Source organism: Scomber scombrus, chromosome 16 (assembly GCF_963691925.1).
Source record: "Scomber scombrus chromosome 16, fScoSco1.1, whole genome shotgun sequence".
Classification (NCBI taxonomy): domain Eukaryota; kingdom Metazoa; phylum Chordata; class Actinopteri; order Scombriformes; family Scombridae; genus Scomber; species Scomber scombrus.
In genome coordinates this window covers 24,655,138-24,674,391 of record NC_084985.1, presented here as the reverse complement: position 1 = coordinate 24,674,391, position 19,254 = coordinate 24,655,138, and the positions used below count along the sequence as shown (strand labels likewise).

Here is a 19,254-nt window from a genome sequence, read left to right as displayed (position 1 = left end):
TGTGTGTGTGTGTGTGTGTGTGTGTGTGTGTGTGTGTGTGTGTGTGTGTGTGTGTGTGTGTGTGTGTGTGTGTGTGTGTGTGTGTGTGTGTGTGTGTTAGCACCTGCACATTTTGAGCTCTCTCTGCAGATTGTAGCTGTAGGCCAACACTGTATATGTACACACTGTAACCATTAGACAAACCACAGAAAATGTCTTGAATGGAACAAAGCCTTGAATGTTATAAGATATGTCAACCAGACTGCTGTTAGTGTCAGTCAGTGGTTAAAGGGATATGTATTGATTTTGGATTGTCTGATAGAAGGCTGTTGATATTCATTTCCTACCGAATATGTATTCCTGTGCCCGAGCAAAAACAGCTGTCTTGTCTTTACTGCTGAGAACATTACACCTAGACGTGTGCTTTCTAGCAGAGCCTTGCAACGCTTCACCCAGAGAGAATCACAGAGGCTGAGAGCCAAGGACATGAGGAAAACAGGATCCATGTGGAGAGAAGAGACTGAAGGAAAAAAAACTGCCAGATAGGTTCATTTGCACTACGAGAGGTGCAAATGAACAATCTTTAGTTAGCTCCGGAGAGTCTGACACATATGCAAGTGTAAATATGCAGACGCACAGCTTTAATGATGTGATTTTATACTTACAGAGAGTGCTCGGGCTGAATTTATTAGCCCCCAGTCATTGTCACCCTCATGCAGAGTATGCATGAGGCTGCTCTGAACATCTCTCAGTCTGAGCTCTAAGGCGTTATTTTCAGTAAGATGACAGAGTCTGACTCTCCTTCAAAAAATCTCTCTGTCCACTTAACACTACCTGTCTGACCTACATTTAGCAATAGCTGATCTCACTGCAAGGCCTATAAAACCTGAATGGTCTGCAGACGACAGAAATCTGCTGATATACCTATAAGCTGCTCCTGCTTTCTGTTAATAAAGGAAAGAGATGTCGGTTTAATAATCATCCGGTGTTGGCATGCACACATACTGTTCCCACAAGTTATATCAAAGATGGTGATCAACCTGTTATCCATAATTTGGATATTATCCGGCAGCTTTGCCGTCTTCCACCAGAATGTGGGTGTTGAAACCAGCTGGTCAGTGCGTGGGATGCCTTGTTTACTGTTTCAGTATGCTGGCACAAAAAAGCATTCAGTTTTCTTCAGTATCTCCACTGAGTCACCTTGTGTATCCAACAGCTAACAGCCATCCCTTGCCTTCGTTTGGCCGTCCTTTTTTTAGTATGTAAAATCACAGTTAATCAGATCTGTACAAGTAGTGTCTGATTAGCACCGTTTTGAAGGAAAGGAGGTCTGATATTGGATGAAACATGTCAAATATGCAGCATTAATTAGAGCATGTTCAGAAACTCTGACAGTCAGGTTCACATGCCACAGCCCCTTAGTTAATCCCAGTGTAATCAATTTTGCAAAAAAACCCTCAAGCAAAGCAATTTCAATAGATTATTACTACAGATTTTAATAAGTAAAGAGGTCACTCAGGTCATTTTTATTTACTGCTGATTGATGTAAACCCCTCCTCAACCAGCAGGATCTGATTTTTCTATCCGAAAATGACAAATTCTCTATCGAGCATCATATTTTGCTCCGTCTAGCAACAGGAAGATTTGGCTCATTTTATAAGAGTGGGTGAGATATGTAAGCAGGGCTGTCTGACAAGAAAGATATTGTGGTCCACAGTTTGGAAACAAGTAATGCACAGTTGATTAGAAAATCATTGAAGACTGACAGTTTGAAATGATGCTGTTATTAGAATATTCCTGTCAGAGTCATTGACATATTGCTTCTCTTAAGGAATGTTAGCAGGATCACCATTTTTTACTCGCCCCATGCTGATGTATTTTTATACAAAAAACTGTTACGTAAAGCATTCTGATTTAAAAGTATTCAGCAGCCGGAGGAAACTGTAAGCTGAATGTTGACACATACAGTGATTATGTAACACATGGAACATAAATATCCATATTTGGCAAGCGGAGGGTCAGAGGGGTATCTGTGTTTCAAAGTTGAGTTGTAGGCACTATTCTGTATAATGAGTTGTTTGTCTTCACAGATCTTCATGTTGAGAAGACAGAAGAATCATATGTTCATCTGAGTCAACTGAGCGTCTGAGTGTGTGGCAGCAATACTGGCTGAGTGCTTCAGGATGGGATACTTTAAGTCAGCATGGCACAGGACATCCTCTACAGTGCACCACATATCACAGCTTCATTTTTTGATGCCACCGTTCTACATTTGATGGCGATTTCCTGCTGTCAAGCAATAAAGTTTAGGTAAAACAAGTAAAATAATGAAGCCTGACCGTAAACTTAAGTGGAAACCATTTGATAATATTCACTCACATTAAACCCATTACCCAGTTAATGATTTGGCTTGAACTCTGTAGCCTGGCACAGGCAGACGCATCCCACGTGTCTACCTGAGGCTGTCCTTCCATTTTATGGAGGCCTCGCATAATTGCCTGACGACTGGGGAGCAGTCCGGAGGTCAAGAACATTGTCAAGCAGCGTCTCCTCAACAAGGCCCCCAGCCTAAGTCTCCCTCCCAGCACTGTCAGCAACAGCAATCCGGCTCCCCGAAGCCCCATGGCACCACAACACAGCAGGCCAAACAGTCTAGAAGACAGCATCCTGAACGTAAACGTCTCAGGCACCAGCGGCAGAGCGTTGACTCAGATACAGCTCTGGAACAGAAACACGAGGCAACAACAGCACCAAAAGCATCCACAGTTTCTAGTTTGTCAGCAGGTGGCCCCACCCAGTCTAAACCAGAAACTCAAGAGGGTACCCCAAAACAGAAACGTGAGCGTAAGCCTCAGAGACCAGGCAAATATGTGTGTGATTACTGTGGCCGTGCATGTGCAAAGCCTAGTGTCCTACAGAAACATATTCGCTCCCACACAGGTGAGAGACCCTATCCCTGTGCCCCATGTGGCTTCTCTTTTAAGACGAAGAGTAACCTCTACAAACACCGCAAATCACATACCCACAGGGTGAAGGCTGGTCTGGCACTTGGGGAGCCGAGATCTTTAGAGGAGCAAGTCACGGAGTCAGAAGATGAAACAAGACAGCTATCATCAGCGTCTTCCAATACAGAAAAACAAGACAGTGCAGTCTCAAACAAAAGTCATGAAACAGACAGGGCCAAAGATTGCACTGGAGGAAATGATGACTCTTATGCAGTAAAAAAGAGACTGGCCCTGCGTCTCAGTAGAGGAAAACATGTTCCTCGAGACGCTTCTGATGAAAAGACCTCTTCTCTAATTTTAGGGAGTAAAGGCAGTACAGAATCCGGTTATTTCTCTCGTTCTGAAAGTACTGAGCAGTCACAGGACAGCCCCCCGAACACAAGTGCCAAAAGCTATGCAGAGATCATACTCGGCAAATATGGACGTCTCGGACATCTACAGAGGATGTCTCGTCCTCATAACCAGCAGCCCTCTGATCAGGAGGACAAAAGCATCCCATTCACGGTGCCCAAGAAGCAGGTCATTGACCATATCACCAAACTCATCACCATCAACGAGGCAGTGGTAGACACCAGTAAAATTGACAGTGTAAAACCAAGGAGATTTTCACTCTCCAGAAAGAACAGTTCAGATTCTCAAAAGAATGTATCTATGAAAGAACCACTTATTCATAGCCCTAAAGCTGGTGATCTGGGATATAAAAACAGTGGGTCTATCACCATGGGAGTTCCATGTGAAAAATTTCATCATCCATCCCTAAATGTGGAGCAGCCAGTTGGTCAAACATCCAATGCACCTCTTGTGAGAAGTCACTCAATGCCATCTGCAGCCAGCTCATTTGATGCCTCCCGTGGTGGCCCCAGTAAATTCCGCCTAAGTCAGTCCTTTGATGAACAACAGCCTTCTGAATCACGGGCATCCCGTCGTTACGGGATGTTAAGACGGCAGCCAGCAATTGAAATTCCCCTTGGTGCCGAACTTACAAAAGAGGAAGATGAGGGTTCTCATTCATTTTACCCTGACAGTTTAACCACTGTGCCTGACCACAAGCAAAGGCAACCACAGCCATATGAGTGTGAAGCCTGTGGCACTGGATGCAAAGATTGGATAGGCTATAAGAAACACAAGCAAAGCCTGTGCATAGCACATCATCCCAGAAGTGAGGTGGTAACTGGTCAAATGGAGTGCTCACAGTTAATTAACCATGCAGTCAGAGCAGGAGGTTCAGCAATGCGTAAAAGAAGGAAAGAGGAGAGTTTTGAATTTGATGACCCCTCTTCTCCATCTTTGCCCTCTCCTGCCCTCTTGTCCGGACAATGTAAAGATGAGAGTGCTGTAACTTATGAGGACCCCAGAAGACCTACATTGCAAACCTGTTCTGTAATTCAACATACTAGTTCATTTGAAAAACAAGATTCTTTGTGCAGTGAGAATCAAGGCATCGAGACAACAAAAAACTCTCCGCCTCATGAAGAATATCAACTGGTGCCTCAGAAACAAGTCCAACAGTCAACAAAAATAACATCCCGAAAACTGGTCCGCCAACACAGTGTGCAGGTTCCAGAAATACTGGTGACAGAGGATTCTAACATGAGCACTATGAGCTCAATCGAGCCAGCCTCTACAACAAAACATTCAGAGAAACCTGAAGAATTTCAGTGGCCTCAGAGAAGCCCCTCCCTGGCCCAGCTCCCTATTGAAAAGCTTCCTCCAAAGAAGAAGCGTTTACGTCTAGCTGAGGTGGCCCAGTCCTCAGGGGAATCCAGTTTTGACTCTATATCCTTGCCCCATAGCCCTAGTCAGGACAGTAGTGCATCTTATGCATCCAGTCGTTCCACATCGTTTGAAGAATCAAATAGACCAGATATGGAGATAGCAATATCGACACCACTGAGGAGATCAAGAGCTCCTCACATGTTGACAGTGCCTGGGGTGCATCAGCACAGGGAGATGAGGCGCTCAGCATCTGAGCAGGCGCCACATGACCCACAACCAAGTGTCCTAATGGCTGAGACCCGGAGTAAGTCCTTTGACTACAGTTGTCTGTCCCCTGAGCGATCTGCAGTTGGTTGGAGGGAGAGGAGAAAATGTCTCCTTATGAGACACACTGCTATTAGAGATCCAGATGAGGAGGAGGAGGAGCAGTGTACTATTCCTAGCCGTAGTCCTGATCATATCATCCCCAACACATCTTCTCAAGCGAGCCCAACTTCTGCATACTGCAGTAGGTCCCCTACTTCTCCTTCATCAGGTGACACGGTCTTGCGTAATCCAGTAAGATCACAATGCAATGAGATATTCTCTCAGTGGAAACTCAGTCAAAATATACAGTTAACAGGCAGCACAGAATTCTCCCTTACTCATGGCTCAGCTGTAGATCCTATAAAAGAGGAGGCCTCAAACATCCATAAAGGGCTACCCCCTTCTCAAGTACCACAGCCCTATCCTACACATGGACACTCAGGGGCAGCAAGAGCTCACTACCTCCCCATGTCTACAGGGCTGAAGCTAGAGATTCCCTCACGACATGATGATTATTCAGAGGTTCGAGTAAGTCACTCCAATATCCAACACTCTGCCCCTAACATCACTTCCAGTCTGGAATTACTGAGGCCAGTCACATCTCCAACGGTAGCAGTGCATCTCCAAACAGACACCCTCACTCAAGCAAGTGCCATATACACCACATTGTCCCAGTCCACCTCCCCTAGGCCACAGGAGGCAGACGCTGTTTCACACAATATAAGTAACCCAACAACTGAATACAGAAACCATAGAAACATAAGTCCAGACCTTTTGTGGTCTGAGGATGGCCTGAGGTTATCAGGCTCAGGGGGCAACAAACGCATGCTTTCTCCCTCAAACAGTATAGAGCTGCCTCCTGAATCACAACAGCAACAGAAACGAGTAAAAGAAGAAGAGGAGAGGGAGGTGGATTGTGCAGACAAGTCATCAGTGGATACGTGCAATCAGGAAGTCAAAAGGGAGGATCAGTCGTGTCTGCCCAGTGTTTGTTCTGTCACTCATGTTGGACCTACATTCCCCAGTCTCCTTTCCAGCACCTGTAATAGCTGGTGCTATTTGAACTACATTAAACCAAACCCCTCTACTCTGGATGAACAGAAGCCTTCAGTGTATTCATCGTGGTCCACTAGCGGCTATGACCCCAACCCACCTGGCCTTTCCAGCAAGACAGCTCTCTCTCTGCTGCACTGTAAGCAGAGGCTCAGTCCCTCCATCTACACCGTATCTCCCATGTCAATCAGGACAACAGAGTCAATGGAGCAAGAGGACAACACAAGACCATGCTCCACTGAGGTAATTACAACTCTAACCACTGATTACAATTGTCTAGCATTATATGTAAAAACTGACATTGCATTTTCACATTTATTAGACCACTCAAAATGTAGAACTTACAGGAAAGAGAAAGGATAGATGACATGCCGAGTGTGAGTCACATTTGAAACTACAGTAGATGGTTGGTGCCCATACTGTCATTGTGTTTAACTCGAGTTAAGTTAAGGAATCCTGTTGCACATATACAGGATTGATTTGTGGGTATCCAAAGTATGGTTTACATTATTTGTAGGTAAGCATAGCAAGCTTCTTTGCAATGATGACGCGCAAAGGGAAAAAAATATATGTGCTTTGACAAATGCTATGATACACAACGTTCAATGAGAATTCCTAATTTTTGTCTCCCTGGGCATGCTGGAGCAGTTGGTGAATTTGCCCATGTCTCTTTCGAGTGTAGGTCTACAACAGCCAGTCGCACTGCAGAGACCGTGAGGGAACAAGGAAGGGACCGCAGTCAGCAGATGACACCAGGTCAAACAGAAAAGAGATCGAGGAAGAGAAGAAGAAGGAGGGGAAGGAAGTCCAAGCATGCTCCAGAAATAAACAACCTCCCGAAGTTTGGATTTCTGAAAGAGGGTGAGTATATTATGAACTGATAACAGCTCAGCACTGTTAGACACATATGAACATCAGCTAGTAATGTCAGTGTTAAACTGAATGTTATTCATTGCTTACAGTGTTGGAGGATTACGTCACACTGTGGTATGTTGTGGAAACTGTTGTCTGTCCACCATGTTGGAGAAGGCTGAGGGTTGGCTGTCTGCACCAACAGAGCCCGTCTGTTGAAGGGCTGAAGCCAGGAAAATACCTAGCTTCCTCTGCCCCTGCAGAGATTCATTTACACCAACCATCACAGCCATTCACATGTTGAGGCAGCACGTTTCATTCTCTCACTCTAACACCAAAGGAATACAGAGAAAATCTACATACATGTATGTGTGGGAAATCAAAGGGAGGCTGCCATATGGAATTGAACTGGATACAAAAACAAACAAAAATTGCTATATTTTATTATATATTATATGATGAATTGTTATATTTATATTGCCCAGGTAGGTTAATACAGTGGCTCAGAGGGTGGTAATGCACCCAACAGTACTGGGAGGCTCAACAGATGATTACTAGGCGGTTAGACTTATCATGCTACTGGTTCTAGGTTGTAACCTCAAACTCCCGGATCCCACAATTATTATTTCAATTAAATATAACTGGATGAACACCATAACTTAACTCTTACTGTCAGTTGACAGAAAGTTTAAGGGTCAGGGTCAATGTAATAACTTTTTTAAAACATAATTGTCTCATAAAAATCTGATTGGCTTGCAGGTGTATACAAGGTCACCTAAAACAAAGATCCAACCTACAGTATAACCACTGTTATAGATCAGTGTGCAATACAGTATATCAAATGGTATATAAAAATGCTAGTAACCGTAGAAACAAAAACATCTGCTCAATGCTGGTATTGCCAGATGTTAACTGACATCACAATGTGTTAAAACAAACCATAAACAACTTTAACAAATGGTTTATGAATTGAAAACATCCTACCGTGTTATCCTTTGGTAACCAATGGCATGAGTGCAATAACACACCCTGAAGTACCTCGATATAGAAATGATTGGACTCTGTGGAGGAATTATCACTCTACTTTATGTTCCTTTTCTCCGAGCCTCATGTCTCAGGACACATTGCCACATGTTGACCCTGACCTGTTTGTCATTTTAAAAAAATGTGATTCTTTTTCTTTTTATTGGCTCATAAATACTACACAGCAGTCATTCACATTTTACTGAAAGTCAGCGAAATGCCGTAAGCAAACATGTAAGGAGTGAATTTGTTTGGACATACTTCTGTTTGGTATTTGTCTCAATTAAAGCTTGCGCGCACACACACTTCTCAAATGATTTAGCGGTGAGGTTAAAGCAGACGCGCTCAGTACTTTTTGATACCCATCAGAAATAAACACCGCAGCGATGCGATGCAGGGGAGTGCGGAGAGGTGCCATCTGTGTGTCTCTTTTTGGTTCGGGAGTGTGTCTGTGAACAAATCCCTGTTGTGACTCATGTTGACGCTCATCACAGCCTTCCTAAAAGAATGAGTCATCCTCACGCCTGCTCGCTTTCTCCTTCTCCGTCTGTTCAGTCTGTCTGAGGGACAAAAAACTGAGGCAGTAAGGTAATTGGACATAGACATTTTTCAGTTGTTGGCACAGAGGAAGGCGAGGGTACTTAAACTCTAATCTTGGGTGTGAATGGCCCTTGAATGAAAAGCCTATATATATACTGTAGTTGCTTTTATAATATATAGTGTACAGGCATGACGGCAAAGTGTTTCTCTTTCATTAACCTGAAAGTTTTTCAAGACTGTAAAAGCCACCGTTCTACCTGCCGAGTTTATCCAGCCGTGAAGCCCGTAGTGAAAATAGAAGAAAAAACAGCAGATTAGAATCAGAGAGATTGTTTGTCGTAGGAATGTGTTTTCATTTGCTGTGTTTTTTCATGCTTATTTGGAGCAGCAGCTGGTCTGGGCCAGGGGTTCCCTCCCTCTCTGCGCTGTTTTTATTGGCCGGCTCTAGCAAAACCCCAGATCTCGGGCCATATCGTAGGCTACCCCCCTTGTTTGGACTTATTTGGTGGTGTGAGCTGCGATGGGGTTATAAACAGAGTGTAATTTGTGGGAGTACGTTGGGGTGTTTTTGGAAGGTTTTTATTCATGAAAATAAATTAGAGCCAAAGTGGGCCTATGTAGACTATGAAGCATGTTAGGATATTTCATGCAGCTGGTAAAGTAACATTAATTGGATTATTATGAATTAAATAAAACTATTACAAAACTTGAACTTGACCACTATATTTGAATTCTTTTTTGCACAATATTTTCACTCTCAGGGATGTTCATGCCTTATTCTTTCATCGTCCAGACAAGATATCTAACGAGATGTGATCATAAAAACCAAACAAAAGGTTCAATTCTAATTTAACATGCCAGAATTAAATCCCCTAACACTCTTTTCAGTACTGTGTCGGCCAGACCTGTCAAGGGGTCATCCGCAGTGTGTCGCCCCTTTGCTATACCCACATATATGCAAATCTCTGAGCAGGGAAGGAGTCAACCTTTGATCCGTTTACTGCATCATCACTTAACCTAGACACAGTGTCATCTTTACTGACACATGAGTGCTTACAGTGAAGGTCCATTAATGATTTTAATGTTAGCGCGAATGACTGTTCTCATTTTGCAGAGAACACTTAGATTTTTTATTTAAATAGCCTATTTTTATTTTAGATTATTATTTTATATGGTCTGTGGGTGAAGCATTATAAATCACTATGATGGGGATACATGTGTCCCCAGTGGGGTTAAAAATAACTCAGCAGAGGCAGGGATATATAGAGCAGAGAGGGGGGCGGGGGGGATCCCAAATTCTCCCCAGCAAATCACAGCCTGGTTATAAGGTAGTGAGAGAAGGAGGAGGGGGGGTAGTTCTGGTTCTGGTTCTGGCTTATGAAAGCTGCCCTGTTGAAGCTGAAGTGGGACCCCCAGTGTACATGCAGGCATGAACCCCAGGGCCCAGCTGCCACAGCGTGAGCTCACAGTGCAGTAAAGGCCAAACAGATAGCGTACTTATGCTGGATAAGTACAGCCACTAAAAAGCTGCTTACAGGTGCTAAAGGCCCTACAACCTGTGTGTCAGCTCCAGTTACACTCTTATTGATTGCGACTATCATTGTGAGAGCAGCAGCATCAATAGACAAGTGACAGTGAAACTCCCTGAGGACGAAACTGAAAACTCTCTTTCTGTTCACACCTGCAGACCAAATGAGCAGTGTGGCATCGTGCACGGAGGAGGTGGAGGTGGAGGGAAGTGCCAGTGTGAGGAGTCTGGATTCCACTGTAAGACCACCGGTGTGCTGGAAAAGTGCACCCATCATATCACAGAGTTCCCACCAAACAACTGCAAACACTGTAATGCTGCTTCCAAAGCCAAAGGTAACACAAGACGATGATTGATTTTATTTGTTCAAGAATTTGTGACATTCATGTTCACCGTGCATCATGCATGAACTCTTCTTCTCTGGTATGTATAGGGAGCCTCAGCGAACACCTGAGATCTAATGCGTGTGGAAAAGACACCTGTTGTTACCCAGATGACACAGATGAAGGTTTGCTATGTCGTTTTTATTTGTGTGCTTGATAGGGTGTTGCTAATGTTTTAGGATTGAACATACCAATAACCAGTCATTTTTGCCTTGGCTCTTTGTTATTGCTAATAATAATAATGAAATACAGTCATTGAATTTGAACTGAAGTTCAAGTTCAACTGAAGTCGCCATTGTTGTTTCTACAGATCTGCTTTGTACCGATTTTCCAACATTAGCTTACCATTAGCACCCACACTAGCTTTTTGGGTTGGGTATCATTTAGAAAATTACAATACCAGTACCCTTAAAGTGATTCTGATACCAACTGAGTACTTCATTAAATACTCATTACACATTTGGTGCACTTGCTTTTATCCAGCTTAACAGTAGTGTAGTGTAGCCACTACATTAAAGGTATGGAGTACTGATACCTAGCGCTACCTCTTCTATAAGTGTTGCAATGTCTTGTGTTGCTTTTTTATTTGTAGAACAAGCAACAAAACAAATATCAGCTGTAGGAAAATGTATGTGTATGTATTGTTTGTATTATATAATAATAAAAGAGAACAAAACATTTTTAAAAAGCTGTAGGAGAATGTTTAGAGGCTACAGAGCTGTTTAGCTAGTTAGCTGTAGCACCTTGAAAAGTTTCAAAATGTACTTGCCAATGACCTGATTGGTCGGTTTAAATGCTAATTAATTTTAATTTTTAAGTGCCACTGCTAAGAAAAGGCTGTTTAACCATGGTCTGTAAGTCTCATTTAGCAATGTAAGCTTCTTTACATTGTGTCTCAATGTCCCTCCAAAATTAGCTATCAATCAAACCTGTACATTAGTGGCTTGGAGGCAAAGAGGTCTCTGATGTTTCTCCAAAGACCTCATTTCCTTTTTAAATAAAGAATAGTAGAATTTTGGACAGAAAAGGTCTGACTTCTGTGATTTTAGTTTAGTACACATTTTCCACGGACAATTTTATTTAAATTTGTAATACCTTTTAACAAGCGATAAATTAAGACGTCATTTCAATCATTAGTTGGAAGACCACAAACAGTCCTTTTATTAGTGGCTGCCCACAATTACAGCCAGCACTGTAACTTGGACTACTCATCCCAGGTCGGCCTACATACATTTTATCACATAAATCAGGTCGCTCATTCTGTTGACTTTGTTTCCCACTTTGTTTGAGCTTCAACATTTCACAGATGTATGAAGTGAAGTGTAAACATTTGGTTAGCAGTTGATCAAGATCTTAGGTGTCCAAGATGTTAAGATATGTGGGAGAAGGTTTGCAACATGGGTGAGGCTAAAACACTAGCCAATATCATCCCAATGATTGATTCTAACTTTAGAATGGTGTTTCGGTAAGAAAGCGGACTGATGGAAAATAAAAAAAAAGGCTGAATGTTGTTTTTCTTGCTCTAGGAGTCTGTCAGAATCGTTCAGTTTGCCCAGATGGACAAAAAGATGATCAGGACAATTTGGGCGAAGGTGGAGATGAAGATGATAACATTAAGGACAAACATTGTGATGAAGACAACAGGTCCACAGCTGCTGAAAGCTCTCACACTGCCTCCTCCGATAGCGAGAAACCTCATCCAGGAGGCCAGCAGATGGAGCCTGAACTAAGCCCATCCCTCACGCTTAAGCCCAAGGATTCTACCCAGAAGAGCTCGGCCAGCGCCAGGAGGGCCCTGTTCGCCCGCAGAAGCTTCGACGCTTCATCGTCCTCCAGAAGCTCCCCTCCTCAAAGTACTCCATCCCTGATTCCACAGAGGGAGCCGTCTCCACCTCGCAGCCCGTCGCCCGGGCCTCGCCACTCCCCCGCTCCCCCTCCCTCCCTCTCCGCATCCAGTTGTCATGTCTCTACTTCCCCGCTGAGACCAGCCTCCCCTGTTAGAGGACTTTCTCCTGTAATAGTCCAGTCCCATGGCACGGGGACCTCGGGGCCTCCAGGCTCTCTGGCAGACACTTCAGCCTGTCTTTACCCAAGGGACCGACCGTCTACAGCACGACTGGTAAGTCACTTTCAAAAACACAATGACACAGCATCTGTTGACAGCATTTTGATGAATTTTTTACTTATAATAGAACTCAGTCATTGTTTTCTGTATTTCAGTCTGAATCTGTCATGGTGCTGTGTTTTTGTCGTGGGTATAATTAATGCTGGTGAAAATGTAGTTTTGGTTCAAACCGCAGTCTTCACTCACCTGTGACTTGATCCATCTTCTGTTTGTTTAGCCTACAGTTTTAAATACATCAGCTTTTGGCTCACAAAGCTAATCTTGTGTGGTTCAGTCAAATCCCAGTAAGTCAACATCTAGAACAAATATAGATAGGCTGGTACATATGAGGTTATTTTAAAGTTGCACATTTATTGGAAAAAGGAAGGAAAGGCAACTCTCTTGTTTTATATCAGTCAAACCGAGCCTGCAGCTCCGAACCTTAAAATAATGCAGGAGAGCTCCCAAATAGACACAACATGTTTTCCCTGGGCAGCCGCTGATAAAATGAGAACCAGGCCGATCGTTAAATACCAAAGATTGGAACCACATGTCGACGACGAAAAACAACATGGGTGAATATCTCAGTTTGCTCCAATAAAATAAAAAAACACGTCTATACCAAAGTCGTGGTTATGTTATGGTGTAACCTCGCCACTTCCTCCTCACATTAATATAGGTCCCATAGGAAAAGACACTGATTCCTATTCTCTGTAAGGTTGCTTTTCTCATCTAGACACATAAACTATATCTATATCTGTTAACTGGGTGTATATTTATAAGGCAAGTTATTTTTATGTGCCTAAATATTTGATGCATACATATGTATCATGCATCCATTAAAAATCCTCCATATTTATATCCTTTCTCATACATGTTTTCACAAATTTAATTTCATTATATTTCAGCACACCATTGTAACTTACATGTACTAGAGCATGACTGATGTATTGGGTGAGATAGCTTCAATGTTTAAAATGCCATAATCTTAGGATAAACTAAATGACTAAACCTTAGGATGCTTCTAAAAATATTCATATATATAATAGGTATTTCTAAGTAAGTATATATATATTAGGGCCAGACAGATACTGGATTTTAGGGAGCAAAAAAATTCTGATACTGACATATTGGCTGATAATGTTATATGTACTGAATATGTACATAAACACATGTTTTTTTAGCAGTGATAACTCAAATGTAGTTATCAAACACACATGACAAAGATATGTATTGGAGGCCATGGTATTTCAAAGTTTGACAATAAACTTTATTATATAAAATGACATCAGTGCACTGAAACTGTAAACTACACTAGGAATTAAATAATTATTATAATTACTATAATAAGCTATGAACAAAAAAATGCATATATTAAATCTGAATTAGGAAAAATGATCAAAAGTATCAATAAAATACTTTTTATATAACTTTAAACAAAAGATAAAATATATTGCGAAATACTGATATATCTGTGAAAGGTCAGTATCGGCTTATAATATCAGTCGAGCTCTAATATATATTTCATATTTTTTGTGACTAATATATTTGAATCAGCCCTAAAAATCCAGTTTTGAATTAGTTTTAATTTACACATTTCCTATTTAAAATATTTAAGGTTTATTGGAATTATCATGTGTTATCATTAGAGAGGATGTGCAACTGTTGAAAGCAGAAAGAACACATTCTTCCTCCTACAAATGAAAAGCTCATTAATAAGCAATAAAATGCACCCTTGCTCAATTTAATACACTCTGTAGCTTTCCCTATACAGCCTTATAGTACTGTGGTATGACCAGTAACTTATATTTTTATTATAATCTAAAGAGTCAGGAAAAGTTTGATGTTCATTCCACAAAAACAATTGTACATAACTTACATGGGCAAACACATTGTTTCTGCTTTACTCATCATTCCTTTCTCTTATGTCTTCACACCCGTATTAATATGAAGTATGATTCATCTTACGAGCAAACCCTGAAGTTGAAGTTTAAAATAACTAAGCTCTGTCGGACAGTCCCCTTCACTCACAGACTTTCAGTTAAAAGCTTCCATTAATTCAGTTAGTGTGCAAGTGCGGGGAAGGCCAGACATTTGGATTCATTCATCATACTTCAACTGAAGGCATGTTTGTTATTTCCTGCTTGTGGTCCAGTTCCACTTTCTGTCAAGCAGGTTGCCTCACGAAGATATTTTAAAAGAGTAATTAACAGCAGGCTGAAAAGCTGTGTTTTACTGCCCTTTTAAACCTGTTTCACATCCAGTGACCGTATACCTCTACATCACTGCAGCAAGGTGAGAAGTTAAACCTCTGGAAGTCAGCAAAAAACTAGACTTTCAAGACGGGATGCTCTCTGAAATTAATGACTAAATGGGAAATGATGGGAAATTCAATCTGCCATTACCTTCTAAATTGTAGCTTTAAAAGAAGTAATGTACGAGCTGGCTAGTCCTCTGTTGGTGACCTGTGTGACGTTCAACCCAACCTCACGTCTCTGTCAGCCACAGCTGTTTACACAATGTCACAGTTGCTTAACAAAGGCCGCCACTAGCTGAGACCTAACAGAAACATGTGGTGAAAGATTAACACATCAGCACTCTAAATATTCTTCATATTTAATCCCAGTTAGTGTTTCCTTTGTTTGTCTTTCACAGCTTGTTGTTTGCCCACAGCACCTACCAGTACTAGGCTTTTAAAGGTTGTTGTGTCTTTCTTGTGTCCTATTACTTTATTACTTTCTACTCAAGTTTCATTTGATCTTGTCTTGTTGTAGTCTGTGGACGAGGTCGGTCTAACCATCGTCACGCCACATCCCACTAGGCCTCGAGGAGGCCCCAACGTCCTGAGTCACCTCCCTCTTCACTCCCAGCAGCCGAGCAGGGCCCCGAACCATCTCATACCCATAGGGGGGATTCACATGATTCAGCCCAGGTCCCCCCTCCCTCTGTACACACTGGTGTGCAGCCCCACAGCAGCCACGGTTAAAACCACAGGGACAGAGACATCTTTAAGATTAAGCGAAGCTCCCAAAGGAAGGTTTCCACTGCTGCGACGTCAGGATACTCTCAAAGAGATGTCACCCAGCAGCCCGCCGGACCCCGGTGCATTAGGGGAAATGTCCGGGAGCGGCCGTTCGGACACACACGGCAAGGTTCAAGGATGCCTCGACGTCCGGCGGCCGTCCAATCCCAGAGCGGAGACGAGACCTCCGGAGGTGAGCACAGATGCACATGTTACAGAGAGGTGTGTTTACCCCGAGACCACCCAAGGCCAAAAAAAGGCTCCTTCCTCCCAGACACAACTCTGATAGGAGGGAGAGTCTGAAGGGACAGTGCAAAAGACTACAAACCAGAGTGTGTGTGTGTGTGTGTGAAAACACTCTGGTTTAAAGAACGAGGACAAAACGGCAAGAGCACTTGAGCACCGCTTCTGAATGACGCTATTATGTAATTATATGAATAATATATAGACAATATGTTAGATATGCAGTATGTTTTGTAAATCTTTTTTTACCCTCTTGTTTGATGTCATCGGTGTTCAATTATTTATGTGCTATTATGCAATTCTGTACTATATGCAAAAGCAGCTGGAATGAAAATAGAAAAAAGTTTTAATCAGTTCATCTTTTCCCTATTAACCCCTTTGACAGCTATAATATACTATTGCTGTGTTAATGTACTGTATTACCAAAATGGATATAGAAAGGTACTACAAATATTTATTCACCCCGAACAGTATTTTGAAGTGCAATTTTATGTCGAGATCGTGGTTTGAAATGTCATTCTTAAAGGCTGTGATTATTATTATTACTATTATTATTTGTCAGTTTTTTTTTATTTGATTTGTTGTTGTCTTTTGTTTTCGTTTGAAGAAGCAGGGTTACGATCACCTCCTTTTCTAACATCTTTAGAAAGAGAAGCTTCAGATCAAGACGTTCCAAGTGCACTGACTAAATGATTTGATACCCAGAGGAAACCTGTTTCACGTACATGGTAGCTACGGTACAATTTTTTGCATAAACAGACACATGTATTTTTGTGTTGTTGCTTTTATAAATGATACAATCACTCTTGTCATTTTCATGTTTACCATTAAACTTCTCATTTTTACAGATTTATATTAAAAACTGTGGTATGCTTGTGGTTTTTTGAGTTTGTTACAGTTAATGATACATTTTCAGAATGGATGATGCTGTAGTCATTTGTAGTTAAGGAGACAGGTTATCCAAATTACAAAAAAATTACATATAAATATATAATAAAGAAAAAATACCCATAGTGGTGTCTAGTCCTGGAGGTAGTTTGGGGATCACTGTCAAATTACAAATGACGTACTATTAGAATCAATCATTTAACCATGGCTCTTTTCACACAGAGCAGGTCTAGACTGTACTCTTTAATTACATTTAAAGAGACCCAACATTCCCCCATGACAGCGGCAAGGAAAAACAGAGATAGAGATGCACTGCAACAACAATTATAATAAGACTAATAATTCTAGTAGTCAATGGGTGTCGAGCAGGACCACAGGGGCAGCATTCGGTCCGCAACTACAGATCCAGATTCAACAGCTCCGGAGGCAGAAATACCTGCTAGACAAGCACAAAACTACAGGAGAGAGAAGATGCTGAGTTAGTAACATGCTTTAATGGGACATAACTGCATACAGATGGAGAGAGGAGCTCAGTGCATCATGGGGAGTCCCCCAGCAATCTAGGCCTATAGCAGCATAAACTAGAGGCTGGTCCAAGACAAGCCTGGTCAGTTCTAACTGCAAGCTTTATCGAAAAGGAACGTTTTGAGCCTAGTCTTAAAAGTAGAGAGGGTGTCTGCCCCCTAGACCGAAATTGGAAGATGGTTCCACAAGGGAGGAGCCTGATAGCTGAAAGTTCTGCTTCCCATTCTAGTTTTGGAGACCCTAGGAACCACAAGTATGTCTGCATTCTGGGAGCGCAGTGTTCTAGTGGGGTAATAGATATGAGATATGACAGTGCCTGACCATTAAGGACTTTGTAGGTTAGGAGAAGGATTTTTAATTCTGGATTTTACAGGAAGCCAAAGAAGCTAAAATGGAAATAATATGATCTTTTTTTCAATACTGGAGAGTACTCCAGAACGGGACCAGCTGGAGAGCCTTTAGAAACTAGTTTGGGCAGCCTGATTAATAGAAGTTGTAATAACCCAGCCAAGAAGTAACACATGGGAGGACTAGTTTTTCTGCATCATTTTGAGAAAGGATGTGCTGGATTTTTGCAATGTTACATAGATGAAAAAAGGCAGTCCTTGAAATGTGTTTCATGTGGGAGTTGAAGGACATATCAGATTCCTTAAGGCGGTGCTGGAAGCCAGAGTAATGTCATCCAGAGTCACTACATCATAAGATAATGTGTTTCTGGGGTGTTTAGTGCCAAGCACAATAACATCAATTTTGTCTGAGTTTAGTAGCAAAAAATTGCAGGTCATTCAGGTCTTTATGTCCCTTGGGCATGCTCGAAGTTTAGTTAACTGGCTGGTTGGTTTCATCTGACCAGCCAGTAAAGAGTTAAGTGAGACCAGGTATCCAGCTTCATGGATGTTACAGTTTAGTGACGCTAGATACCTCAAAAAGAGCCTGAGTTAATTGAACTTGCTCAATGAGATCAACTGCTCACTGCGAATAATCTACAGAATGCTTTAGAACTACTTTCTACTGAAGTAATGAGACAGCGTGTGCTACAAAATTCCATTCAGGATAGTACCCAGATCCACTGTATTAGGGTGGAAGTACAAATCTGACATATCTTAAAATGTGGGCAAATAAAACCAAATCTATCTGCTTGTTTTAATCCCATGAGGTGTAGGTGAGAAAAGGGTTTTTTTGTGATTTGGTTGAACTGCCCATGAAAGACCTGCGTGGTCTTTTAAATGCACATTCAATGTAACAACAGGTTTAACAGTACTGTATGTTACAGTAATAGTAACAATACTCTGTTATGTGTGTTATTCATTTACATAACCAAACATCTATTTTCTTATTATACAGTGTTTGATATTTATTTATTTTATTTTAATTTATTTGTAAAAGGACCATGTACAATATTAAACGTAAATATTGTCATTTGATGTATTGTATCAGAGATAGCTTAAAGCTAATTTACACCTGCAGTCCCTTCTTTCTTTCTTTTTGCTATTCCTTAAAATTCTATTTATTTGCAGGTAGATGACAGATTATAGAAGACCCTACAGATACTATGCTGATGAATGTGGCACCACCCTGTGGCTATGGTAAGGTCATGTTTAATAGGATGAAACACCACTTCTCAGTATGAAAACACTAATCTTGCATAACATCTGTTTTATGGCCTGCCTTCATGTTGTTTTTGCTGTTATACATATAGTCTGTATTTGACATGAATCTTTCCATTTCCACATTGTGTTCATATGGTCCTGAAGGCAGCACCTCTGTATTTGTTTCCCAGCACTGAAGGTGTCACATGTAACCACTAGGTGGCAGGAGATAGCCACATACCGTTACTGCTGCCTTGGTGCTGAAAAGGATGACATCACAGTTTACTGAAGCCCTCTGCTGAAACAAAACATAAACTGTCCAAGAGATGACATACATACAGCAGGAATACCAGTGTAACTAGCAGGAACTGGCTGTTTATCAGGGAAATGGGGGAATTCACACGTGATGGAGACAACCGGCAACAGACCTCTATCCAAACATTTTCCCAGGTATCTACAATCAACTTTTCCCATAAAACCTGAGGAAAATGGCAGGAA

The 19,254-nt window shown here is 41.7% G+C and overlaps 1 protein-coding gene across 1 annotated transcript; it reads left to right on the top strand.

The window, feature by feature from the left end:
• The first annotated feature begins 2,456 nt into the window (after positions 1–2,456).
• Positions 2,457–15,997, top strand: hivep3a (HIVEP zinc finger 3a). The gene is made up of 6 exons (XM_062435466.1): positions 2,457–6,302; positions 6,742–6,920; positions 10,162–10,337; positions 10,436–10,510; positions 11,912–12,504; positions 15,264–15,997. Exons 1-6 carry the CDS (start codon positions 2,457–2,459, stop codon positions 15,795–15,797), a joined length of 5,403 nt encoding a protein of 1,800 aa, XP_062291450.1. The 3' UTR covers positions 15,798–15,997.
• The last annotated feature ends 3,257 nt before the right edge of the window (positions 15,998–19,254 follow it).